Genomic DNA, 26,804 nt, shown 5'->3' with positions numbered 1-26,804 from the left:
ACACAGAAAAGTTCTATTCAGCTAGTCATGCTGTTGTACATCTGTAACCCATCACTTGGGAGATGGAGGGAGGAGCTTGTGATTTTGAAGCCAGACAAGGTTCCTTTTCAAGACCTTGTTTTAAGATAAATGGGTAAAATGAAATATATTATTCAAGATATTGCTACTTCAGATCCCTCTGAACATATGAATCCAAAGTCCCAAACCTTTCAGAGGTGTGTGTTTCAGGGAATATAACTTCTGGAGTTTTCAAGATGGGAGAGCAATTGGATGTTAGTGAGAAGAACTCTGTCATCTTATGGACAAGGAGACAGGATTGCAAACAAACAGCAAGATGACCATAGACAGGGTCATCTCACTCTAAGTGTAACAGCTCATGTTGTGTCTGATTTTTTTTTTAAGTAAATTGATGATCTAGGCGAAACAATGAAGCTTAACAGGACTGTTATGGTTGACATGAAAAGGCAAAAATAATTCCTAAAGTGTACCAACCAAAGTGAATTACTTCATTGTGACCAAATATTTTGGTCTAATTGTTAAAGAGTGTAAAGGTGATATGGTAATTATTAACCTAACACAAGATGAATTGTTTATCCATTCAAAAAATGTGCACTAAGCACCTGCTGAGATGTGAGCCAAAGGGCTAGATAAACAGTTCTGAAAAGCCTGCTTGAGTCATTATTACGTTTTTCAGGGGAGAGCTATATTTGTAATTACCAACACACATATTAAATAGCCCAGCAGCTTTAAGAATCATTTCATGTTTGTACAAACCAGGTCACGTTCCTTTTTTTTTTTTAACCCTCCAATGACTCTCCACTTTCCTCAAACACCCCAAGTCCTTATGGTGACCTCACAGCCCTGCTCACACCTTGTCCCCTGTGCTCACAGACTGCTCCCTGTGCAAAGTCCCTCCTCAGCTTGAGCTGAGGAATCCTGTTGTGATTGACCTTACTTGAAATTACATTCTGCTTCCAGCCCATGGGCATTTCTGATCCCTCCTTCCAGATGTGCTGATGTGTTCTACCTCGTAACATACAACACAGTTTACCTCTGTAAAATGCCCATGGCCCTTGTTTGTGTCAACTGGACCAAGAATCTCTTCTTCCCTGATGCTCCCAGAGGGCTTATGTTGTGCCTAGCTTGTGCTGGAGATTTGGAAGCAGCTCAGATGAGTGAAGATCATATTCTAACAGGAGTATAGGGCCCTGCAGGGGAGTGAACTAACAACCCAGCTTAAGGAAAAACATAGCTTTTCTTCATGTCAACCTTCTGAGTTTACCCTTGGCCCCGAAGGGCTTGGGCAGAAGGTCCTAGCATGAAGTTAGGGAAATGAGGACTGCACTTATGTTACCAGTTGTCAGGGTTCTCTACCTAGGTAGAAACTGTCACTAGGCCAAGAGAGGCTTTCCTGTGTTGGTCTTCTGCAGCTTTTGTTTCTTGCACTGTTTGGCAGTAACCAGTATTGGCAGTAGGCAGGTGGGGACAGGTAGTTCCTCTGGTGCCATAGTCCCCGTGCAGGCCCTGAGTGTCTGCCATTCCTCGGCCATTAACTCAGGCACTTACAACACTTGGCATGGGGTCTGAGATCCTTGGTCCTATAAACTTGACAGCTTCCTGAACTCTCCCAGGATCAGAGCCCACACGTCCATCATCTTCTCTGGATCCTTGTAGCCTTTTTGTTCTTCACTCTCTTCAGTCTTTTCTATCTTGCTGTGTCTGCTCCCACTACCCTTTCCCATCTTTTCCTGGCGGCTCTTGAGCTGTTCATGTGTCTTCAGCTCACTGCTTGACACTTCTGCAGCTCAGCCTGCAGAATGCTCAGAGCTGTTCCTGATGCCACTCCACAGCCTCTGCTGTTGTTACCCTTCTGCTGTCTTTGCTGCTCCTTTCTTGTGTCACAGTTTATTCCAAATGCTGAGAATAAGAAAAGACCATTTGGCAGGAACCTTTGTTGACTCTAATGCTGCAACGCCAGAGATGAAAGCACAGGAGAGTGTCACCCAGCTGATTCGTTAAGTGAGCCTGAGCAGTTTGCTTTTCTTGCCAAAGTAGAGTGTCCGGACCAATCTCAGCCTTACCTCTTCAGCACTATTTATAGCAGTAGAGGTTTGTATTTGGACCAGTCACAGCTATGCCAGTCTGATAAACACTTTCAAACACCATTGGTCAGAACTGCATCTTCAGAAGCCTGGGCAGCTAATGTGTAGTTTCTCAGGACATCTGTACTGTCTAAGGTGGCTGATGCTGTATGAGGATGGGTAGTCTACCTGTCCTTTCATTAGTAGTTCTTTTGTTTAAGATAGGAAGGACAAAAAAAAAAAAAAAAAAAAAAAAAAAAAAAGACAGGGAAAACAGTGGGAGAGTCCAATAGCGGTCAGTTAGTGAGTGAAATTTCCTTATTTACAGGAAAATGAACATCAGGACTGATTACAATAAGAATTTGAAGAACTGACCACTAACACTAATAGTGACTTTAGAAGATTTTAAGAGTTCTTAAGACCTGTCTGTTGTCTACTGCATCAGTTAGATGTTCAAAGTTCATGTTCAAAGACCAGCTCTCAAATCTGAGAACCTCTGTTTACAGAAGAAATGTAACCAGCACAACCCGGTCTTCAGGTTATTTGTGAGTTTTCTTTTCTTTTGTAGTTTCAGATCTTATATTTAGATTTTGACGCATTTTGAGTCAGTTTTTATTTCAAAATGAGAGACTGTAATCAAGTCTCAGTCCTTGACACAGACTATTCAGTTCTCCAAGACCATTATTGAAGAGATTAGTACCTATTTTAAGAATCAGTTGACTATACTAGTTTGTTTCAGGGATCTCTCTTTTTGGTTTCATTCATCTACTTGTTTTCATGCAAATGCTTTGCCATGGTAGCTCTCTGGTATGACTTGAAATCAGATAGTATGATGCTTTATGTTTTGTTCTCTTTGTTCCTTAAAAAAAAAAAAAAAATGTACTGCCTCTGGTCTGGATGGAGACATGATATTCTCATTGCTCCAAAGATTAGAACATTACATACTGCTGCCTTTTTTCTTAAGAGTTAAGCCAAGTAGATCAACTTTAGGACTCTATCTTATGGGAAATCTGAATCACCAAAGCCATGCTAAGGAGTTGGGAGGAATAAGTATCCCCTTAATGAGAAAGCCTTTTTCTATGTAATCACATACAGGGCCCCCACTGTGTGGCTTGCCCATGTACTTCTGAATTCTAACTCAGAAAAACCTAACTTTTACTTATGGATACTAACCAAAATCCTAAGTATGTTTCCCCAGATATGCCAGGATTTCTCACTCATTGTATGAAGCAACCCATCAGTTTCAGCCATGCAGCTCCTTGTCAAACCTCTATTGCTGAACATTCTTCCTTTCTTGAACACTCATTCAAAAGGCCTGACTCTATTTTTCTTTTCATCTCCTCCCACCCAGCAGCTGCTGAGTGTTAGCTGGCCTGCTCTGTTACTTCCCCTCTAATAAAATTATACTCAAGCTTCCTTATTTTCTAAACCTTTTATTAAAGAGTCTAAGAACCCTACAAAGGGAACCTGGAATTCTCTAATAGCAGTACAAGTTACAGTGTCTACTTTATCATTTATGGTTTTATTTTTTTATCTCTTCTCTCTTGCTTATTGCTGCATCTGGCTAGCCTTGGGTCCTGGAACCCTGACAACGAATGAAAAACAACAGATGCACAAACAGGAAAGCCAGGATCCCATGAGGTTTGCTACTGCTGCCATTGCAACAGGGAAGCTCAGCATGTTTAAGTACAGCACAGGGTGAGGGACTAGCCTAACACCATAAGCAGGTCTCAGGCTGGAAACATCTGGGAGGAGCAGCTGCAGTTGCTAGTCTTTGCACACATTGGTAAACCCTCCATAAACACACTCAAACATTCACACTCTGGGGAAAGCCCTGTTATTTCTCTTGAGCCTGGGTCTTTTGTAGATGTAGTGCCTTATTTTTCATATTTCTCATGCTTCTATATTGAGATTTGTCTGTCTATACCAGTTGTCTCTACTGTTCCTGTGGAGGTCAGCTTTCTATGATGCTGGTTTGCCATAAATGGTTGGCTTTATTTCTAGCTGGCATCACAATATAGTCTCTCTGTAGCTCTTTTGTGAATACACCCATGGTATATTCACAATAAAGTCAGTGACCTACCATCTCTGCAGGTCCTACAGGTATGGAGACATTAGCAGCTCAGGCTGGTGTGGTGTAAACAGCAATTGGAATACATAGCACATTGTGTAACTCCTCTTGCAATGGGAGTGGTGGCCCTAGTCAGACATTACAGGTTTCCTCTCTTACTACCATGCTAGCTCTGCTAATAGCAAAAGATTCTGGTACTGGTGGACCCAACACTCTGACCAGTCAGTGGGGCTGCCCCAGATGATACACAGGAAGAGTTGGTGTCAGAAAATGCAGCACATCCTCCGTGGCACGTACATTCCGTCTTGACACTAGCACTCCAGGTGTGAAGCAAGGCAGGAACCATGTAGGCTGGTGGTAGCAGGATCCTCAGTATTCCCCATTGCTATCTCTGAGTTCTAGCTCTGGAGATCTGTGGAAGTTGGAGCTCAAGGCTCTGTAAGCCTGAGGGTGAGGCACCACCATCATTCCTGGTTACCCGTGAGCCACAGGGTGCTGCATCCCCGTGCAGGGCTAAGATGTGGTAGAGACCACACACATGCTTTCAGTGCTGGCGCTAGCAAAATCCACATGCAACTGGCTGTGCCTTTGCTCTCAGAAGGCATGTCCCTAAGCACCTGCTTCTGAAGGGCTCTATACTCTAATTTCCTCTGTGGTGAAACACCTGTCCTACAGTTGTCACGCTGGGTTAAGTTGGGTGTGTAAGGCAGCTATCCCCCAAGCCAATGTAATAGGATGTATATAGTCCCAACTTCACCCTTTAGCTTCTTTTTGAAAATAGCCTCTGGCTGTAGCTCTTACAATTCTCTGGGTGTGAGCTCTTTTCCAAAGCAGAATGGCTGTACAGAGAGTAGGTTACTTCTCTCAGTGTGCCACAAACCATCAAGTACTTATACTCTCCCAAAGTCCACTGGTCCTTGTTCAGTGAGAGACCATCCACACAGATGTTGCCTTGTGAAGACCCATTGGACAAGTATGCAGCTGATCCAAAACTAGGCCACATGGCTCCCAACAGGCTGGCTACTTAGTATTTCTTAATTATTTGAGGAACCCTACACTCCCATTTTATATTGTATCCCAAACTTTATGAGGCCAGTCTTGTCCCTGGGTTGTCTGTGCTCAACAGTCCCTGGAGAAGGCTGATCTTCCTTCCTGTGTTTTCTCAAGATTCTCAGATTCTCAGGGTAGCCTTTAAGGCATCAGGAAACCTGTCTTGCCAGGAGTTTCCAGGACCTGACTCTAGACTAGTGATCTGTTTCTTTTAAATTAGATACAATGTCCTGCTAATCCTTCCTATTTCTTCTGAGTGAAATCTCATTCTGTTTTTCATTCCTTTTACCTCTTTCACTCCCAGGCAATCCTTGGAATTATAAACTTAGCAAGGCCAGGTTTCCAGGAGGTAGCTGTCACCCTATCCAGTCCTTGCTTCCCTGTCCTGGGAAATACACCTTTTATGCAAAGCTTTGAGCTGCCAATGCTTGTTGCATGGTTTGGCAAATCATATAACCCATGTGTGCGTGTATAGTGTATGTGTGTATGTAGAGGCATATCAGTGTAAATGCCATAAGTCAATGCCAAATCATCTATTGCTCTCCTTCTTATTTTTAAAATTATTATAATTTAAATTTTGATACCATATATTTATTTTGATATTTATATATTTTGATATTTTCATTTCCCCAGCTCTCCTCAGATCCCACCCACCTCCCTACCCACCCAACTTCATGTTCATTCTCCCACTTTCTCTCCCCAAAATCAAAGAAAAGTGAAAATTAAACAAACAAAATAAGACAACCCCCCCCCAAAAACAAACAAATCCATGAAGTCTGTTTAGTGTTAGCCAACTATTCTTGGGCATTGGGCCTGCACTAAAGTGTGCTTGATATACCCAATGACACTCCTTTGCAGAAAACTAGTTTACCTTTCCCAGAAGGTACCATATGCAAGCAGTTTTCTAGTTAGGGTTGGTACCTGGTGTTCACTTTCTCCTGTCAGTGCCGAGATTTTGTCTCATTTGTGCCTGTGCAGGGCTTGTGCATGCTATCACAGTCTCTGTGACACTATCACATATGTATCCGTCCTCTTAGAAGATCTGTTTCTTTGGGGCCAGCCACCACCTCTGCCTCTTATAATCTTGTCTGCCTCCCCTTCCACATAGCTTCCTGCCTAGTCTCAGGTTCTTAACTACTTTAGCAGTGTCAGATATGGGATCCTCTCATAAAGTGAGCCTTCAGGAAAATCAAAACATGGTTGATGCCTCAGTGTATCTCACAGGAAGATCACAGGTTAGTAGTAGCTGGCTAATACTGATGGCTACTTTACTCCTCCAGCACCATGAGTGCTAGTCAACAAGGGTGATGCGTCTAGTTGAATATTCCATTTCTTCATGTTCAATAACACTCCACCACATTTTTTGAGGCAGGGTTCCTCACTGAACCTGAAGGTCACCTATTAGCTAGCCTGGCTGGTCAGTGAGCCCTGGGATGGTCATGTCCCTGTCTCCCATATTGGGATTTAAGGTGTGTGCCTTCACACCTATGTAGGTGCTGGGAATCTGAACTTGGTGCATTTGCACAGCAAGCACTTTGGTCCACTGAGCCATTCACAGTCCACAGTAAATGTAAAGTTTATATGTGGCATTCTCAGGGTCCACAGATGATTTTCTGGAAGCCATCATGGTCCACAGAGTTGATAATGTTTCCTCCTAAATCACCATTGTCCCTGGACTCATGGCTGTCTGTGGAGACCCTGGCTGCCCACTTGTAGTGCTTGCTTGTTGGATTTTTCAAAAAAGCTATGTGGGCTTTTTACCCTGACTCACAAGGCCTTAGCTTTTCTACTGTACCATGGTGGGGTTTTCAATCTCAGCTGAAGAACCACTATGGATAGCACTCTAGCTGTGCATGGGAGGAAATGTTTTTCAACTGTGGCTTAACTACACTTAACTATGCCAGACCTACCCACCCCTGCCCATGTCACTCCACTCCACACCAACTGAGAGGATTGTTGGGGTGGGATCCAGGTATCTTTATGTTTTAGATACTCCATGAAGATTCTGATGCATGGAAAGAACTGGGAAGGTTGTCTGTGCTCTGTTATGCCTTCAGGCCTCAGGCAGTGGGTTTAAACCACGTTCCTCCCTGCTGCCGGCTTGCCTTCTTCTTGCCAAGTAATTGGAAGGAAGGTCATTTCAGTTGAGTGACAATTTCCTCTGTGTTAGACCACCACTCTGCCTTCTGAAGGTTTGCAATGCTCATACATCAGAATAATAAAAACAATCAGCTGAAAAGCAAGGAGTAGCTGCCCTGGAGGGGGGAGACAGGTGACAGTGTCCTCAGAGCTCCTAGATGACTTCTCATGGGACTAGAGTCTGACCCACACTCAGAAAATTGTTCTAGATTGAGACATGAACCTAAAGAAAAGACCCCACAATGCACAAAGACCTGCTGTTAGAATAATAACATAAATCTATTAATTAGCTTCTCAGATGTCAGGCTCCAATCCCAGCATTGGTATTGAAGACTCACAGTGCTGTAAAGTGGGAGTGCATATGTCACCCTCACTTAGAGCTGTGGTGACTGAAGATTTGAAAGGATAAATAGCTTGTAGCATCCCTAGCTAAGAGGGCTGGAGTGTAAATCCTTCTGTTCATTTAACTAGTGAACAGTAATAAGCATTGCCCTTTAAACGAAGAGGCTGTGTCAGTGTTGACAGGCCAGCACCTCTCAAGCCAGCCTGGGGACCATAGCAGAGAGCACTGGAAGAATGTTGTTCTCTGTTTGTAAAGGAATATGAAATGAGGGCAAAGGATGATTGAGAATTTGGTTTCTGTCTAGGGGATTTTTCAAGTTTGGATGGGTAGCTTGCTCTCTACTGCCATCTGCTGTCCATGTGTATCAAGCTCAGGCCAGAGTTCTATCTTTGTCAGTATAGTGCATGGACTCTAACATAGACACCTTACCACACTAAAACACTTATAGTGTGTACCTCAAAGCAAGAGCGTTTCTGTGGCTTTGAATAATGACAGAAGTTTTCCTGCTTTTCATTTCGCTACCAGCGGGTTTCTAATCTTATTCTAAATAGTAGCTTGTTCCTGGCTCCCAGGCAGAAGATAAAGAAGCAAAGACAGCTTAATTAGTCCTGGATGCAATGGCTGCCTTAGCCAGCCAACTAGGACATGGTTACTGTCCTGTTCTCTGTGCTTGTGTCAGGGAAGTGAGAAGCCAAGCCTGAGTGGATAGCAGAATGAAGTCCTGCGGCCTTGTCAAGGATGTGTCAACTCTGCAGGGCCTCTCAGAATGAACTGAGGGAGGCTGCAAGGCTCTGCACACCACTGGACACAGGGGCAATTACTGCAACGGGTTCAGAAGAAGCAAGTGGGCATGACTGAGAACTAGAATCTGGCTCTCCCACTCACATGTCCTTGGGAAGAAATTTCTGTTTAAAATGGTTTTCTCAGAAAAGTGGCTCAGTGTCATTAAGGGCTCTTAGAGTAGGCTAGTCAGATGTGACCAAAGATAACCTACCTGTTTGCAGGACAGAAATGTAGAAATGTGTGTGGAGAGCCTAAGAGGAAATGCCCACTATGTTTGTTACAAGTGACCAAAGTGTACAAAAGCCTTTCTCTCTTGCCCCTTACTTCTGTCTCTCCTCTTCCCCCTCCGTTTTTCCTATTTCCTCTCCACTTTCCCAGCATGTTCTCCTACACATCACCTTGTCAGCACAGCCTATTTGCTTTTGCTAAGAGTTCAGTTCCCCTGCTAAGCTGGTCTCTTCACTGCAATCTATAAAAAAAACAAATTGTGAGACACAAACTGGAAAGCAGGCAGGAGACTCTGCTTCCTCTGTCTTAATGTGCATTCTGAAGTCCTCTCCCAGCCTGGAACCCCTCCTAGGAATTCCCTGGATGCATTCTGAGAATACTGGGTGCCACATAACTTGGCAGACTCATCAAGTCTTGACAAGTTGGAAAATTCATCTTGGTTTCTGAGCGTGTGTGTGTGTGTGTGTGTGTGTGTGTGTGTGTGTGTGTGTGTGTGTTCATGTGTGTACATGTGTATGGCACTGGGTTGGTGTGTGCATGTGCTAGTACATTTGCTTGTGTGTGTGTGTGTGTGTGTGTGTGTGTGTGTGTGTGTGTATGCTAGTGTTGATGTTGGGTGTCTTCTCAATTACTCTTTGTCTTATTTTTAATACAGGGTTTCTCACTAAACCCATTGCTCACTGACTAGCAAAATCAGCTCCCCACAGTTAGATTACAGACATGTAACATTGTGTGTGGCTTTTTAGGAGGGTGCTAGGAACCCAACTCAAGTCCTTATTTCACAGAAGCTACATTACCAACTGACCATTTCTCAGCCCCTCCTGAGCGTCTATGAAAAAAGACAAAGATTATGAGTTTCTTAGGACTTTTCTGAACTCTTTCACTCCCCAAGTTTGCAGAAATTGAGGAAGAACAAATGTTTGCATACTGTACCAGATAAAACTCCAAATGTCAGGCAAGGAGAATTATCTCACATACAAATAGCTTTGTGCCAAAAGAAGAAAAAAGGAAAAAAAGAAAGAAAGGAAGGAAGGAAAGGAGGGAGGGAGGGAGACAGGGAGAGAGGGAGAGAGGGAGAGAAGGAGACAGGGAGAGAGGGAGACAGGGAGAGAGGGAAAGAGGGAGAGAGGGAGAGAGGGAGAGAAGGAGAGAGGGAGAGAGGAAGAGAGGCCAGAAAAAAAAAACTATCTCCTGCACCTTTTGAAGACAGGACTACAGCTGAAGTTTTAAGAAAACCTGAATCATCGATCTGTTTTGCTAGTATCCCATCTGACTTGGCATTAATTGTGAATTTTTTTGATAATTTATTTTATTTAAATTTTAAACAAGCTTGTTTTACATGTCAATCCCAGTTCTCTCACCTTTCTGTCCTCCCCTGCTCCCCCCCCATCATCACCTCCCCCATTCCCTTTCTGCTCCCCAGGGAGGGTGAGGCCTTCCATGGGGAGTCTTCAAAGTCTGTCATATCATTTGCAGCATGTCTTTCTTTAGGTTAGGAAAGGTTTTCTTCTATGATTTTGTTGAATATATTTTCTGCATCTTTGAGTTGGGTGTCTTCACCTTCTTCTATACTGATTATTCTTAGGTTTGGCCTTTTCACAGTGCCCCATATTTCCTGGATACTTTGTGTCAGGGATTTGTTGGACTTAAGATTTTCTTTGGTTGATGAATCTATTTCTCCTAGTGTATCTTCAACACTTGAGATTCTCTCTTCCATCTCTCATATTCTGTTGATTATGCTTGTGGCTGTAGTTCCTGATCATTTGCCTAGCTTTTCTACTTCTAGCATTCCCTCAGATTGTGTGGTTTTTGTTGTTGTTTGTTTGTTGTTTTTATTTTTATTTTGTCTCTATTTCAGCTTTCAAGCCTTGTACTTTTTGAATTGTTTCTTGCAATTTTTGGTTTGTCTTTTACCTCATTTCTTGAATTTTTTTTCTTCCATTTCCTTAAGGAATTGTCTCATTAACTCTTTGAGGGTCTCTATCATCATTCTCTTCTGTTTCATCTGTGTTGAGATGTTCAGCTCTTGATGATGCTTAGTCCCTAGACTCTGGTTGCTTCATATTGATCTTTCTGTTATTGACTGTGTTCTTATACTGTCATCTACCAATCACTTCTTCCAGTGCATACCGGTAGGGTCTCTCTTTCCTGGTGGGTACAGGACCGAGGTTCTCTTCTGGTGGGTGCAATGGCTCTCCTCTTCCAGTGGGTGGTGGCAGGACTCCTCCCAAGGGTGGAGGTAGAACCAGGACGGATGCTGGCAGACTCCAGATGTGCTGGTCCACTAGGTATGCAGTCCCCAGTCCTCAGGAGGCTCTGAGCAGGGCACCAGAAGGAAGGCAGGCTCATCCTGTGGGTGAAAGAGGGACCAGGATGCCAGCAGACTTTGGACAGGCTGGACCGCCAGGACGGGTTCCTCCATTCATGTGAAGTCACCAGGCCTTAGGAGACTCTGGTGAATTTTTAAAAATAGATTTTAAAAAAAAAATATATTGAACATCAATTGAACATCAAGAGTTTATTGTATTCTCTGCAAAAAAAATCCTTTAACTTTTTATTTATCAGTTAAGTCAAAAATAGATTTAAAAAAATATTGAACATCAAGAGTTTATTGTATTCTCTGCAAAAAAAAAATCATTTAACTTTTTATTTATCAGTTAAGTCACAAGATTGCCAAAAATCACAAGTATATATATGGGTGGTTGAGTGTAAAGAGCAGAGTGATGCTGAAGGGAGGGTGTCATTGAGGTGCTGGTTTTAGACAGCTTAGGGGAGCACAGACCTCCTGTGCACCCCTCTTCACACCCCACCACAGTGATGGTTCACATGAGGGATCTCTCCATGGTTTTTGAAAACTGCATATACAAAACAATTTAATGATCTATTTATTCCTCAATCTAAAACTTCCACTTCATAATACTGTTTGTATAATTTTGTGACACATTTTTCTGAGACTTTGATATTAAATTTATACTTTTGGCCAATACATATTTTTAAAAATATGAAGACTTAATTGTTTTTACATTTTCCTTTTACTTTCAAAGAGGTTCAAATTTGGATGATAAATTACAAAGTCTTCATAATTATAGTCTATACCTCTGATCCCTAGAGAGCAAATATTTCCTCCTTGGCATGTGACTAATCAGGAATAAAGTGAGACTGGACCCTGTGTCTGCAGCTGCTGGGGCTCTCTCTGTACAGCACAGATGCCAAGGTCCCAGAGTATATTGCAGCCCTGTTGCAAGAGAGTTAGGAAAATGAAATTGCTTGTGTATTTCTAACTCTGCTGTGAGACAACCCCCTACATAAGTCAATAGATAACAAACTCCATAAGGAGTTGAACGAGCCAAAGAAGCTAGAGATCATGGAGGGTTAGGTTTTCATGAAGTCTTTATTATTGTTGTTGTTGCTGTTGTTGTTATTATTATTATTTAAAATGTAGTACTTAAAAAAAATCTTCTATAGAAGCACATAGGTTTCCTGAGTCAAGCAGAGTGGTTACTCTTAAACAAGGTCACAGTTATGGGGGGAACGAATGTCCATTGTGATAGCGGAATGGGTTCTCCACCTCCAGGACTTAGAGATGCATCAGATGCTTACTTGGTGAAAGAGTCCTCCTTTCAGGTGTTGGTTTTGTGTGGACAGTGAAAGAAACGCTGTCTTTTCTTTTGCCAGGCCTCTCTATCCGGAGCGTGTGCTGGAAAGCTGACCGCCTTCTAGCTGGAACCCAGGACAGTGAGATATTTGAAGTGATTGTGCGAGAGCGGGATAAGCCAGTGCTCATCCTTCAGGGCCACTGCGAAGGCGAGCTCTGGGCTCTGGCTTTGCACCCCAAGAAGCCTCTGGCTGTGACAGGAAGTGATGACCGCTCTGTCAGGTGAGGCTCCAGCAGCCACCATACCTCACGACTTCCTTGGGATAACAGATTTCTTTTGTCCAAATATGTTTCTGGTTTAACAACACACCACAGCGTAGGAACACTTTCTGAATGAGGGCTACCACTTAGGCTGTCTTCCAGTTTTCTTTTTAGTTCAAGAGAAGAGCCAAACACACTTCTCTTTGATGAGACAAGATTTCCCATTCATATGCTTGCCCCTCTACAGGGAGATTGCTCAACAATTTTAGGATTTAATTAGAGGCCCTCATTCCTCATGAGTCCTTCAGCTATGATTTTAAAGTTATCTTCAGGACATGAGCAAATTGTTATTATTATTATTAATGTAAATTTTGAAATGGAAATTTAGATGTCATCAAACAAAGAAGAATGCTACTTCTGAGACTGTGTAATTTTGTCAGGGTTTGCATTATTTTTTTTACTTGGTTGGTTGGTTGGTTGGTTGGTTGGTTGGTTGGTTCTTTTGAGACGGGGTTTCTTTGTGGAGCCCTGGCTGTCCTAGAACTGTCTCTATAAGCCAGTCTGGCCTCAAACTCAGAAACTGCCTGTCTCTGCTTCCTGAGTGCTGGGATTAAAGGTGTGTGCCGCCATGCCTGGCTTCATCTGTTGTTCTTTATGAGCACAAAATTGGATAAAATGGTCAAAATATGCATGCCTCCAGCATTCTGATGACTGTTACACATGCTGCAGACTGTCCTGTGTCTGAGAAGCTTAAAGTGCTCAGCATCAGAGAGACTATGGAGAGAGTTCATCCCATGATTGATTATTGCTCCTGAGCTTTAGAAGCTAAAGTAGAGCTTTATAAACTATGCTAAAGTGCACCTCTTTTTTTCTGCTTACTGCATGGGTTTATACAGCTCTCAGAGCATAGTCTGCTCAATTTTTTTAGTTTTTACCAAATGTGTAAACCTCATTAATTTCAGACTTTGTGGAAACAGTTACAGTATCTTCATAGGCAACATAAATGTTTATTTGCCATATGTACCTCTCACCTTTGTTTTTATGCTTTTTCTTAACCCTGTACAGAACAGTCAAAGTGCCCAAAACAGTGTCCAAAGGTTAATCAAATACCTGTGACCACAAAAGTTAAAGACATACCTGTGACCCCAAAACGTAACCAAAACCTATGACCTAAACGTAACCAAAACCTATGACCTGGGTTCTACCCATCCAAAGGAAAGAGCTCACATAAGTCCTTGATTTTTATATTTTTGAGTCTCACAGCTATAAACATGGTTGAGGAGCTCTGGCTGGCAGAACCTATTGTGTTCCCTCCTGAAAAATTCATTTGGCCTGACATTTGAGTGTGTGTGGTTTTTTTTTTTGTTTGTTTGTTTGTTTGGTTGGTTGGTTGGTTGGTTGGTTGGTTGGTTGGTTAGTTTTTTTTTTTTTTTTTTTTTTTTTTAGAACTTTGAAGTAAGAAGGTCAGAAGCTGTGCTTTCTTGAGATTAGAAGCCCTAGGAGATATCACAACTGACCAAGGAATGGTGGCATCTTCATTCTACTGAAGGAAAACTCACATTGCTTTAAAAAAAATAGTATGCAGCTAAAACAGCATAAGGGGCACAAGAAATAGATAAGGTATTAAGAAGCTACTCTTAACTTTCAGGTGATGACTTTGGACTTCCTGAAGGTCCAGTTAGGTATTCACTGTGCATCCTTCCTGATGGCTGAGTGCTCTTAAGAAAACATAGGCTGGAGAGATGGCTCAGAGGTTAACAGCACTGACTGTTCTTTCAGAGGACCCAGGTTCAATTCCCAGCACCCACATGACAGCTAACAATTGTCTGTAATTCCAAGATCTGATACTCCTACATAGAGTACATACAAGCAAAACACCAATGCACATAAAATAAAATAAAGATAAATAATATATAAAAAAGAAAACTGCCATGTGAGACTTATATTTATTTCAAAACTGCAAGTTCTTGGTCCTTCTCACACACATTTTTTGTGTATGAAGAGAAGACCATCTTAAGAAAGCCTTCACAGGGCTAGCTCAATAACTCAGCTGATAGAGACATCTGCTGCCATTCCTGATGACCCATGCTCAGTCCTTGGAACTCAATGGTGGAAGACAAGAACTGACTCTCACACATGCACTCAAGCATGTGTCATCATTGTCATCATGGGAAAATTACTTACAGCAATCAAATACCATCAAAACAACACAGAATCTCTTATTGCATATTAGAAGCATTTTCTTTGGATTCGCTTAGTTTGGAGTACTCTGAATTAATTATTCTGGAGCTAGGAACCCAATAGTTGGTTTTGCCCAAAGCTCTGTGAGTTGTGCTTGCCTCCTGGTCCATGTTTCTCCACCTGAAGCTGTGCTTTTTTGCTACTAGCATCATGAAACATTGCCCTGTCAATAGCGGGCCCATTAGCAAAGGCCTGGAACTGTTGAGTGATAACCATGAATAAATTCTATAGCTATTCTACAGAATTTATTCTCTTTATTCTACATCATTTCAGATACACACACACACACACACACACACACACACACACACACACACACACACACGGAAGCCAGCAAATGTAATGTATATTTCCATCTATATATGCTTAAGTATCAACTACTTGAAAAGTGCTCATGAATGCTTATTGTGAAACTAACAGTAACAGCGTGTCCTGGATAGTTTTATTGTCGACTTGACATAAGCTAGAGTCATCTGAAAAAGAAAGGAAACTCAATTGAGAAGATGCCTCCATAAGATACATCTGTAAGACATTTTCTTAATTAGTGATCGATAGAGGAGGGCTCAGCCATGGTGGGTGGTACTACCCCTGGGCAGTGGTCCTGGATTCTGTAAGAAAGCAGGCTGAGCAAATCCATAGAAGCAAGTTTGTAAACAGAATCTCTCCATGGCCTCTGCATCTTTTCCTGCCTCCAAGATCTTGCCCTGTTTGAGTTGTCCTGACTTCCTTTAATAAAGAACAGTTCTGTAGAACTGTAAGCCAAATAAAACCTTTCTTCCCTAATTTTGTTTGGTCAATACCAATCCTAACTAAGACACAGCACTGGCAATTCCTACTCTTGGAGCACAGCCTTGGCATAAATAAAGGTCAACTTTGCTAAGTAATGTTTATATTTTCCAGTTTGTAAATCTAAAACTCTTTGCAAACATAATTTCACCTCATATTTCTTGCTGAGTTTTTTGAATGATGGAAGTGGCCCAAAGTTACTTTGGCAGATTTTCTGACAAGACATGATATGTGTGAGTGTGAGTATACTATGCTCTTTATTGTTGTTGGTGTGAAGAACAGGTTTCCTACCCTGGACTGGCAGATGGCTGAAAGGTTGGTCTCTGTTTTATCCTTTTCTTGGTCCTTAGGCTATGGAGTCTGGCCGACCATGCCTTGATTGCCCGCTGCAACATGGAGGAAGCAGTCCGTAGTGTCTCTTTCAGTCCTGATGGGTCTCAATTGGCCCTGGGCATGAAGGATGGCTCTTTCATTGTTCTCCGAGTCAGGTACATTCAATACTGAAAATGGTACTCTGAGATGTTACTTTGTTAAAAACTAAAAAGTATCCTGGTCGTAAAATATGTCACACTGTTAGGAAACCCTTTACCTGTGATTCGCAAATCCTAAACCTTGAACATCCAGATGTCTTTGTAAAAATATTTGGATGTAGAACTAACCCAGTGACATGACATGAGTTTACTTATAGCCTTCAATCTGTTCATAGAAATAAAATACTGTATGATTTGCTGTTTTTTGAGGAGGGTGCTGCCCCAGCCAGTACATTTAGGAGTTCCTCAACATGTTCTGTTCCTAGGGATCTTTGTAACATGGAAGTGAGAACTGGAGGCTATCTGATCCCAGGGACTTGAGGCAGGCAGATTTGAGCTCTGTAGTTAAACCAGTAAAAGAAGAAGAAATAATAAAGCAGCACCCAACAACACTAAATTCTTATAAGTAAACTTGAATCAAAGGTTTCATTCATAGAATTGCCTGTTGCTGACATCTTGTGGAATTATTCTGAATTTGCTGTGATTTTGTAGTCACATCAAAGAAGTATAGCTGTCAATGAATGCTGCATGTTTTAGGTGGAGAAAATTCGGAATTCTCGGTACACATAATTAATCTCCAAATTAGTGGGCAGTGTTTCCATTCATTGCTAACTGAGTGACATTAAGGTAATTAATTACCAAATTTCCTTTTTGGTAGAATTTTCAAGTGTAAACAAAAGACAAAATATGCAGTTATTTAAGTTGTTATAGTACAGCATAGTGCTGTGGTAAATAATAGCAGGCGTTGGGTGGTTATATGCAAGCAATGTGTGCTGCTGTTGGATGCATTCAGTTTGTTTTATAGTTGATGGATGCATTCAGTTTGTTTTATAGTTGATGAAGCCATCTTCACTCACTTAGGGGACCTGAGTCATAATCCCGTCTCCTAGTTAGAAGGGAAAAGCAACCCTAGTGAGCTTCCAGATGCAAACAGAAATTAATCTTAACAAAACTTGGTAATTCCATGCTCAAGTGGATGATCACATATCCAAGAATATATGGCAACACAAATTGCAGTTAGTGGGCTTTTAAAAACAGAGGAGGTATAGTCAGGAGGTGAGTCTGGATTGGGAGAAGTTGAGAGAAGAGGGTAAATATCAAAATACGTAGTACAAAATTCTCAAAGAATTAAATTTAAAAAAAAAAAAGAATTTGACCAAAAAAGATACAAAATGTTTAGTGATTTGGCATGTTCATTATGACCTTTCATGCTGAGAATGAAATGATTGTATAACATTTTGACATTTAAAAGGTAGTAATTTTCTTCCTTTAGACTCCTTCCTTTTACATAGCAATAAGCATAATAGTTGGTTTATATTTTCTCATTTCTTCTTTTGAGACAGGATCTCACTCTATAGTCCTGTCTGGCTTGAAACTTGGTATGTAGATGAAATGGCCTTCAACCCTCAGAGATCTACCTGCCTCTGTCTTCCAAGGCTGGGATTAAAGGCGTGCACCACCAAATCTGCTCTCATTTATGTTTAAAATATAAACAGGTGGCTTAATTTTACGCTAATTTTAATTTGTTTTGCCTTTCTCTGTTGCATATTTTAAGATTACTTTTAAATCTAATTTTTAAATAAATTTCCAATAATATATAGTTGAACAATGAAGCAAATATTCTTTGTGTTAAAAGTTTTTATTTTACCCTGAGGGAACAAAATATTATTTTAAATGTTTTAATTTTTATAAGCAGGATATAAATAATAAATATATCATATTTTTAATGAAAATAAATCTTTTAGTCCCTATGGAATCATTCTCTTTTGTGACACACACCTTTTTTTTTTTGTATTTGGACAACATGTAGAACTTACACTTTAATTACATATACACTTCAGTGGGAGGGCTCTGTACACAAGGAACTATACACAACTAGGCAAATATTTTAAAAGTTTTTTTTAAAACACTCATGATTCTTCAGTATGCATTTTCAAAGCTTAATACAGTTTTAAGATGATATTGTGTGACAATTTTATATAGAATGAAATCAGTTTGTGTTCTAGAAATTATTATACTCAAAAACCCAAAGTGAAAATATCCTGGGCATGCTCAGTCACACATATGCCCTGCATTCATTTTTACCCAACAAACTCAGATGCTGAGTGGGTGCAGGTAAAACATCTCCCCATCTCAGGAAGAGCACAGATCTCTGAGCATCTCTCCAGAAGGATGGAGAAGGCACCCATCTCATGGAAACCTATGCTTTTTAAAACCATTGTTTTAAAACCCTGACGGTGGTTCCCTACTAAAGGAAGAACATTTACAGCCAGGCCAACACACTCCCCATTCTCCCACAGTTTGGCATCACTGGTCACCAGGCCGGACATCAAGTAGTCACATTTTCAACCTACAGTTTCAGCACATGAAGCCTTCGTTAAGTTCTATAGAAGGAAAAGCAGAATGGAGGTGATGATACACAAATGGATTCTGCTGGTCCCATCCCCACAGGCCACACAGACTCAGTTCATTAAATGTCATTTCAGATTTCAAGTTTTCAATGACATCATCTGCTATCTTCAAAGAGGGGAGTGGCAGGTCAGAATTAATAAGCAGCTGACAAGCCATATGTGCTCTAAAAGGGAATACTGCAGTTAAAAAAAAAAATGTGACAGTGACTCAGAAAAAAAAAGTCATCATTGCTCTAAAGCATGCACTTCATTACACTGCACTCACCGGAATGTACCAGAACCATTAAATTATATATTAAATAAATGTCTAAGTGATGATTTAAGGAGAAAAAGTAACCCTCATTCTGGACAGAAAATTCTTAAATATCATAGTCTACATGGAGGAGAGGCGAAATGAAGTATCAAGTATTCAGTATCAACTGTTCAGCAGTTGCCAAAGTTCTAGTTCATCAGGAACAGCATTGATCTCACACTAATGCCCTTGCTTTCCTTGGTGCTCTCTGCACAAGTATGGTGTCTGTGAGTTCTGCACTGTGGGACAGGATGCCCCTCCAGCTGACACACACCTTTTAAAACAAGACTTGACTTGGGTTTTAAGTTCTCAATTTTCTGATTGTCACTTTGTGTTTTATTCCTATAGAGATATGACAGAAGTGGTCCATATCAAAGATAGAAAAGAAGTCATTCATGAAATGAAATTTTCCCCAGATGGTTCTTACCTCGCAGTAGGATCCAATGATGGACCTGTGGATGTCTATGCTGTTGCCCAGCGGTATAAGAAAATAGGAGAATGCAGCAAGTCCCTTAGTTTTATCACACACATCGACTGGTCTCTGGATAGTAAATACTTGCAAACCAATGATGGTGCTGGGGAGAGGCTGTTTTACAAAATGCCATGTGAGTCCTAGATAGATGATGCTTATGTAGATGCTGTGAGAAACAAACTTGGAGAATGTCCCATGACCTCAGGGTAAGGGATGTTTCCTGAGACAAGATTCCTAAGTCATGGTCCCTCAGAGTAAATGTTAACAGGTTGGATCACATTAAAAATGTTAAAACACTAGGAAAATATGAGTAAGCTGCAAAGATGAGCATACAGTGAGCATAAATACCTGTATTGTTCTCATGGGCACAGTGTACAGAGGGCAGCACTGGAGGTCCATTCTAATTATTTAGACTGGGAAAAACCTGTCAATATTACATGGGGGAAGAGGAGAACAAGTGACGCACAGTGCTGTTAAGAACTTGCACAGAAATGTTTGCTGTGGAGGTGATTATAGGAAACAAAACTATGGCAGAATTCCTAAGTGGCCATCGGAGTGAAGAGAATCTAAAGTGTGCAGTCACAGAAGGCAATTCTGTAACACTTGTGTCAATATGGATAGATCTTAAAAATATACTGCTGAGCAAATAAATGTAAAATGGTATGTACAGTATGTTCATAAAAATGTTGAGATATTGAAAGTTCCATTACAAAGAAACTGGTGGGATGAGTCAGCAGGTAAAGCTCTTGCCATGCAAGCCTGGTGACCCACAGGGAGTGGAAGGAGAGAATTGAATCCATCAAGCTGATGCACAATAATAGTAACAAATGATTTTGTAATTCTTGATAAAGGCCAATAATACTCATTGAAACTTGGTGCTTAGTTCCATGTCCAGGCCTTGTGCTTCTATTCCGTTCTTGCTTTGCCACTTGCATTGTTGGTTGATACACTTCTCAAAAGGCCAATAACTGAACAGCCATTCTTAAAAATGGACATGCTATTCTATAGTGTCTTACACATAGATCTCTGCAACAGAAATTGAGATGAAGGGATGTGAGTGCGTGCCCTATGGGGTCCACCTGCTAGGCAGTAACAGTAATAGGAATACTGCAGGTATTCACCTTTTGCCTCAGTCCTGCTGCAGCCAAGGTCCTGAGATGGGGAAGGGGCATTGGCAGAATCATCTGACTACCAGATGAGTTTCACACATGGCCAGCCTGAATAGCTCAAGCCATCTTTATTTATATTTCCAAAACAAGCATGCTCTCTCCATCCTCCACTTAACTTCTAGTAAAGAACAAATATTTCAAATATGTTTTTTGCCAACGTTTACATCAAAACAACTTTTAAAAAATGCTCAGCATTTTATTAACTTGGCTATAAATTGTGCTAGGCACATCCTGTCCCTACAAAACTAAAAGGTGATAATATTCAAAAACAACAATACCATTCAAAACTTAACAAAACATATTTACAGAAATAGGAGTGATTTGCCATAAATTACTAGCATATAGTGAACTCTTATTTCTTTAACTGCTCATTAACTTTTATTGCCTCCCATCTTGTCAGCACTGAATCAGAAGAGATCCCAGGGTCTGGAGTGAAAGCTGGTGTTTCCAGATAAGAAACCTGAGAAGCATCAGTTCCCAAAGAATTTTATGGGAAAGTTTTTGAGGAAAAAAAGTATTGGGTGGGGGGTTCTGGGAATGATCACATCTGACCAAGAGAATCATCAATATTATGAGAGAGAGGAAAGTGTCCATTATAAATCTCCCTTCAAAAGTTAAAACTTTTCATTCCTAAAGGGCCCCTCTCTTCCTATCCTAAACTAATGTGACCATTAGGCAAACAAATTTCTGCCAAGATCCAAAGGAATCTAAGGGTCTGTTGGACCCTTAAAAGGACAGCCACAGAGAATTAGAAACTATCCCTTAGGTAAAGGTTTGAGGATCACAGTTCTTGGTTGCTGCAATTACATGCCTTGTGGTCTAGTCATCATAATCATATTATCTAGTGAAATGTAGCTTTTTAAAATCCCATTGAGCACATTTTTTTATTCATGTCCATCTTACAACATTTTATATAAGAGATCACCTTTTTTTCCAGTGTTTCTTTTTTTATTATTTTATTTTATTTTTTTTTATTTTTTTATTTTACATAACCAAGTCCATTTAAATGAAAACAAATATTTGTAGACAATATTTGGGAACTTGGGTGTTGTTCTTTCCAAACTACTTCCTGCTGGTAAGGGGCACTGTCATGGGGGATTCAAAGAAGATTCAGAAATCTTGGCTGTAGTCTGTAAGGCTGCTTTGTCCAGCTGTTTTGAATGTAGGATCACCTGGTACTCTGTTTCAGGTGGTCTGGCTTGATCAAACCACATTAGTCTGGAAGGAATCCACAGCTTTTCATTTTCTGTGGAAACAAAAATAGAAATGCTTTTCCCCAGTAACTTGTCCTTGGACTTAAATTTTGGAGTCAAAGCATTTTTTTAATTTAATTTATTATTTTACATGTCGATCCCAGTTCCCTCTTCCTCCCTCCCTCCCAATCTCCCTCACTCCCTCCCTTTCTCCCTCCTTCCTTCCCTCCCTTTTACCCTTTCTGCCCTCTCACATGCACTCTAAACACCCTCCCATCCCCCCACCCCAATTCCATATGTAGGGGAATGTCATCCAGTTGGGGTCATGTAGATCTGACAGGTCATGTGAAGTAGGGACTAGGGCTTCTCTCCTGTCTCTAGGTTAAGGCAGTTATCCCTCCATGGGGGATGTGTTCCCAAGGTCCTTTTGTGCACCAGGGATACATCCTGGCTCCACTGTCTGAGGTGCCTTAGACTGCTCAGTCCTTCTGGCTGGGACCCATATTCAGGGGGGCCTGAGTCAGTCCCATGCTGGCTTCCCAGCTATCAGTCTGTTGGCCCGTTAGCGCCTCCTTGTTCAGGTAAGCTGTCTCTATGTGTTTCTGCCACCTGGTCTTGTCCTCTCCCTCTGCATCTGAGTTCTACTTCGACTCAGTGTTTATGTATGGGTGTTTGCTCCTGTTTCCAACAGGCATTAGTTGAGGGCTCCATGGATAAGTTAGTTGTTGATCTCACTCTCCGGGAAGGGCATTTATGGTAGCTCAAATTGTTAGTTGGCAGCAGTCTTGTAGTTCTCTAGACCTTTCTTTGTACAATTTTATCTTCAAATCAATATTGGCTCCCTCTTTTATGTTCTCTCTCTCTCTCTCTCTCTCTCTCTCTCTCTCTCTCTCTGTGTGTGTGTGTGTGTGTGTGTGTGTGTGTGTGTGTGTGTGTGTGTGTGTCTTTCCTGTCTTCTATTCCTAACCAGGCTAAATCTTCCCGGTCGCACATGTTTTCCTTTCCTCCCCCTCGTTTTCTCCTACTTCTCTCTCCATTCCCTGCCCCCCCACTTCCCCTGAGCTCTGGGAGACTTGTCCATTACCAGTTATATGAATCTCTTAGAATACACCTTGTATCCTAGTTCCTCTGGTGGTGTGAATTATAAGCTGGTGATCCTTTGATCTAGTTCTAAAATCCATATATGAGTGAGTACATACTGTGTTCCTCTTCTTGTGACTGGGTTACCTCATTCAGGATGGTTTCTTCAAATGCCATCCACTTGCCTGCAAATTTCAAGATACCATTATTTTTTTCTGCAGAGTAGTATTCCATTGTGTAGATGTGCCACATCTTCATTAACCATTCTTCAATTGAGGGGCATCTAGGTTGCTTTCAGGTTCTTGCTATTACAAATAGTGCTGCTATGAACATAGTTGAACAGATGTCTTTGTTGCATGGATGTGGATCCTTTGGGTATATGCCTATGAGGGGAATTGCCAGGTCCTGTGGTAAACTAATTCCCATTTTCCTGAGGAACTACCATACTGATCTCCAAAATGGCTGTATGAGTATGCACTCCTACCAGCAGTGGGGGAGTGTTCCCCTTTCTCCACATCCTCTCCAATATGAGTCATCATTGGTGTTTCTAATTTTAGCCATTCTGGCAGGAGTAAGATGGTATCTCAAAGTTGTTTTGATTTGCATTTCCCTGATAGCTAAGGATGTGGAGCTTTTTCTTAAGTGTCTTTCAGCCTTTTTGATTTCCTCTATTGAGAATTCTTTCTCCAGTTCTGTATCCCATTTTTTAATAGGGTTATTTGGTGTTGTGTTGACTAGTTTCTTGAGTTCTTTATATATTTTAGATATCAGCCCTTTGTCGGATATAGGATTGGTGAAAATCTTTTCCCAATCTGTGGGCTGCCATTTGGTCTTGTCTACTGTGTCCTTTGCCTTACAGAAGCTTCTAAGTTTGAAGAGGTCCCATTTATTAATTGTTTCTCTCAGTGTCTGTGCCCCTGGAGTTATGTTCAGGAAGCGGTCTCCTATACCAATTTGTTCAAGGGTACCTCCTACTTTCTCTTCTAAGAGGTTCAATGTGGCTGGATTGATGTTGAGGTCTTTGATACATTTGGACTCAATCCCACTTCCTTCTCCCTCCCCTCCTCCCTTCCCTTCCCCCTACCAATCCTCTATCTCATCCCCTTTCTGTTCCCCAGGACCGACATGGTGGAGGGAGAGAACCAAATCGTGCAAGTTGTCCTCTGACCTCTGAGTGCATGTACACATGTACACAAATAAATAAATTGATTAAAAGATCATGCGTAATGATGCTAAAACTATAAAAAATAAAGTTCAAGACAAACTTAGTCAAGGTTTTAAAAGCAAAATGTTGGTGACTCCGTGTTGACAACATATAACTTAAAGATGTCATATGAATATAAATCCACTGTCATAGCACTTGTCTTGGTAAATTAAGATCAAGGAAGTATGAATAGTTTGAAACATTACATTTAACACATTAGTCATTTACTATTCTCTTTACTTCTAAACTCTGAGCTGATGTTTTCTTTAAATCCTTCCCTCCCCCACCAAAATAGTAACTAACTGGGTGAAGAGATTATGACTTACAGTTCTGATTTATATATTTAATGATGGTTTTAGACACTGTGAGGAAAGAAAAAATGATTAAACTACATTAGAATATGCTTGACATGTAAATATAACATCATATTGACTGTTTCAGCGGGAAAGCCTTTAACAAGTAAGGAAGAAATCAAAGGCATTCCCTGGGCCTCCTGGACATGTGTGAATGGGCCTGAAGTGACTGGGATCTGGCCCAAATACACAGAAGTTATTGACATCAATTCAGTGGACGTTAACTACAACAGTTCAGTGTTGGTATCTGGAGATGATTTTGGACTGGTCAAATTGTTCAAATTTCCTTGTCTAAAAAAAGGTAAGGCTGAAGACAGCAGTAGATTTATTTTTCTCTGGATTCTAGATCCTATGCCTTTAGGCAGTTTTTATACCTTCTCACCAGACACTCTATTTCTGCTTGTCTACATTTATTCATCACCCATTTTACACTGAATATGCTGTTGAGATCTTCTACTCTTGCTGTCCTATGTGATTTTGCAAACTTAAGTCAGAATTTGTTAAGAGTTTATGTCATGTGACTCCTATGCCTGTGTTTCACATATCCAAACAGTCATATGTTACTTATGTTTATGGGAACAAATATCCATGGGTATATATTTGTTTTTTATTCCTTTAAAATCCTATATTTTAACTTTTTGTTTGTTGTTGCTTTATTTGTTGGTTTTCAAGACAGGGTTTCTCTGTGTAGTTCTGGTTGTCCTTGAATTTACTCTGTAGATCAGGCTGTCCCCAAGCTTACAGAGATCCACCTGCTGCTGCCTCCTGAGTTTCTGGGATTAAAGGTGTGCACCACCACCTGGCTATATTTTAACTCTTCATGTGACCACCTACTTGCACTTGTACATGAAAAGCAATTCTTCTTAAACATGATTAAATAAAAGTGACAGTTCTACAACTATGGACCCCTTGTCACAGAACTAGTTTTGCAAGACTTTTCTAGAGAGAAGATGGACTGAAAACAACTTTCCTTATACTCAGGTTTTACACTTCTATGGAACCATTTTAAACAGAAGACTGATTGGAGTCACCTTGTAATGATCCTGTGCTTGCTTTGCAAACTTAGAGAAAGCCCCTCCCCAGACTCTTCTCACTCCTCCACTATGCCCTGAAAGCTAGATATTAGGAGAATAAACAACAGAGATGTGTTGCTGCCACAAACATTCACTTGAATAACTTTTTAAATTAAACAAGGAAAGAGATGAAAAGTGCAACCTGAAAGTTATTTTCAGTACTGGCAGCTTTGAAACAGTGACAGTTACCATACAGAATGGGACATGATGTACATAGGGGAACCACCATGACTTGCACAGGACAGATGGTCATTAGCCCAAACTGCTTGAAGCACAAAAAGATTGCAACGTGCCAAATTCAAATCCACTCCACCCTGCCTAATGGACCTTGGGGGTAACAGGGCATAACAGGTCTAAAGTTGGTTATGTTAGAAAGTATCTGGGAATTAAGAATTGAGGAAAATCAACCAAGACGTCAGAAGAAACTTACTGGCCTCCAGTGTCAGTACCCAAGAATAACATGAATTCCATGAGAGTTGGTGTCCTCTTGTGTCTCCAGACATTATGAGTGGTCTTGGGTCCTAGAGATGGGTATCCATCCCTAGAGATGGGGATCCATTATCAGAACCAGGGTGGTGGTATTAATGTTGTCAAAATTAGATGCCCATAAATGAAAAATAACTCTGTGGGTAGGCACAAGGAGGGCAACTGAATGAATGAGGACAGGTAGACAGCAGGGTGACATATGATGAGAGTAGTGACCTCCTCCTCAGCCATTTACTGAAGTGTCAAGGTCCCCAGAGCAAACCCAATTCTACCTTGAGTCTATAAACCTTGCAATTTTGCCTGTGACCTTCAGGCTTTTAAGCCAAAACTACTGGGAAAAAGTTACTAAAAGTATGTGGGAATCTTAGTAGGAATGCTCAATAAAACTTGACTCTTTACAAACCAGGAAACTATTTTCAAATGGTTCTAAGTGTTGAGCCTAAGAAAGACAAACATAAGGAGAGACTGATAACTATGAGCAAATAGCAAGGAAGATTGAGCAAACAGCTCACAATGAAGCTAATGTGACACACTTGGAATTACACACACACATATTTTCCTGTGCAGAAATTAGATGTAAGTACCCTACAGTTGATGACAAGTACTGAATTTATATTCTTACACAACCTAGGTAGTTTGTTTCTCATTTTGGTAGTTTTCAAATCCTTTAGAATCATTAATGACAATTTTTTTCTGATGCCATGTAGATCACATTCTGTGTGTGACTGCCGCACACTCAGTTCTCATGTTATGTGCAGTGACATACTGCTGTAAATTGGGAAGTGACGTGACCATTTTCAGTCTCTGAAAGATTGCTTTGATACTGTGCAAGACAGGTTTTGAATCATTCATCTGAGAGATGCTGTGACTAGAATACGGGCCTAAAGAGAAGACTGATTTAGATAAAGCTGAAAGGTTTGTTACTAAAGTGGATGTGGGAATAGGGGGAGCAAAAGAGCCATC

The 26,804-nt window shown here is 40.9% G+C and overlaps 1 protein-coding gene across 1 annotated transcript in view; it reads left to right on the top strand.

Moving 5' to 3' along the window:
• Eml6 (EMAP like 6) overlaps positions 1–26,804 on the top strand; it is a 314,487-nt gene that overhangs the window by 185,311 nt on the left and 102,372 nt on the right. The window contains exons 7-10 of the mRNA XM_051200701.1: positions 12,371–12,572; positions 15,929–16,066; positions 19,160–19,416; positions 24,371–24,583. Coding sequence (XP_051056658.1) covers positions 12,371–12,572; positions 15,929–16,066; positions 19,160–19,416; positions 24,371–24,583 — 810 coding nt within the window. The remainder of the gene's footprint in view (positions 1–12,370; positions 12,573–15,928; positions 16,067–19,159; positions 19,417–24,370; positions 24,584–26,804) is intronic.

The sequence above is a fragment of the Phodopus roborovskii genome, unplaced genomic scaffold (genome assembly GCF_943737965.1).
Source record: "Phodopus roborovskii unplaced genomic scaffold, PHOROB, whole genome shotgun sequence".
NCBI lineage: Eukaryota > Metazoa > Chordata > Mammalia > Rodentia > Cricetidae > Phodopus > Phodopus roborovskii.
Note: the sequence above shows the minus strand (reverse complement) of the source record. Positions and strands in the feature narration are given on the sequence as shown.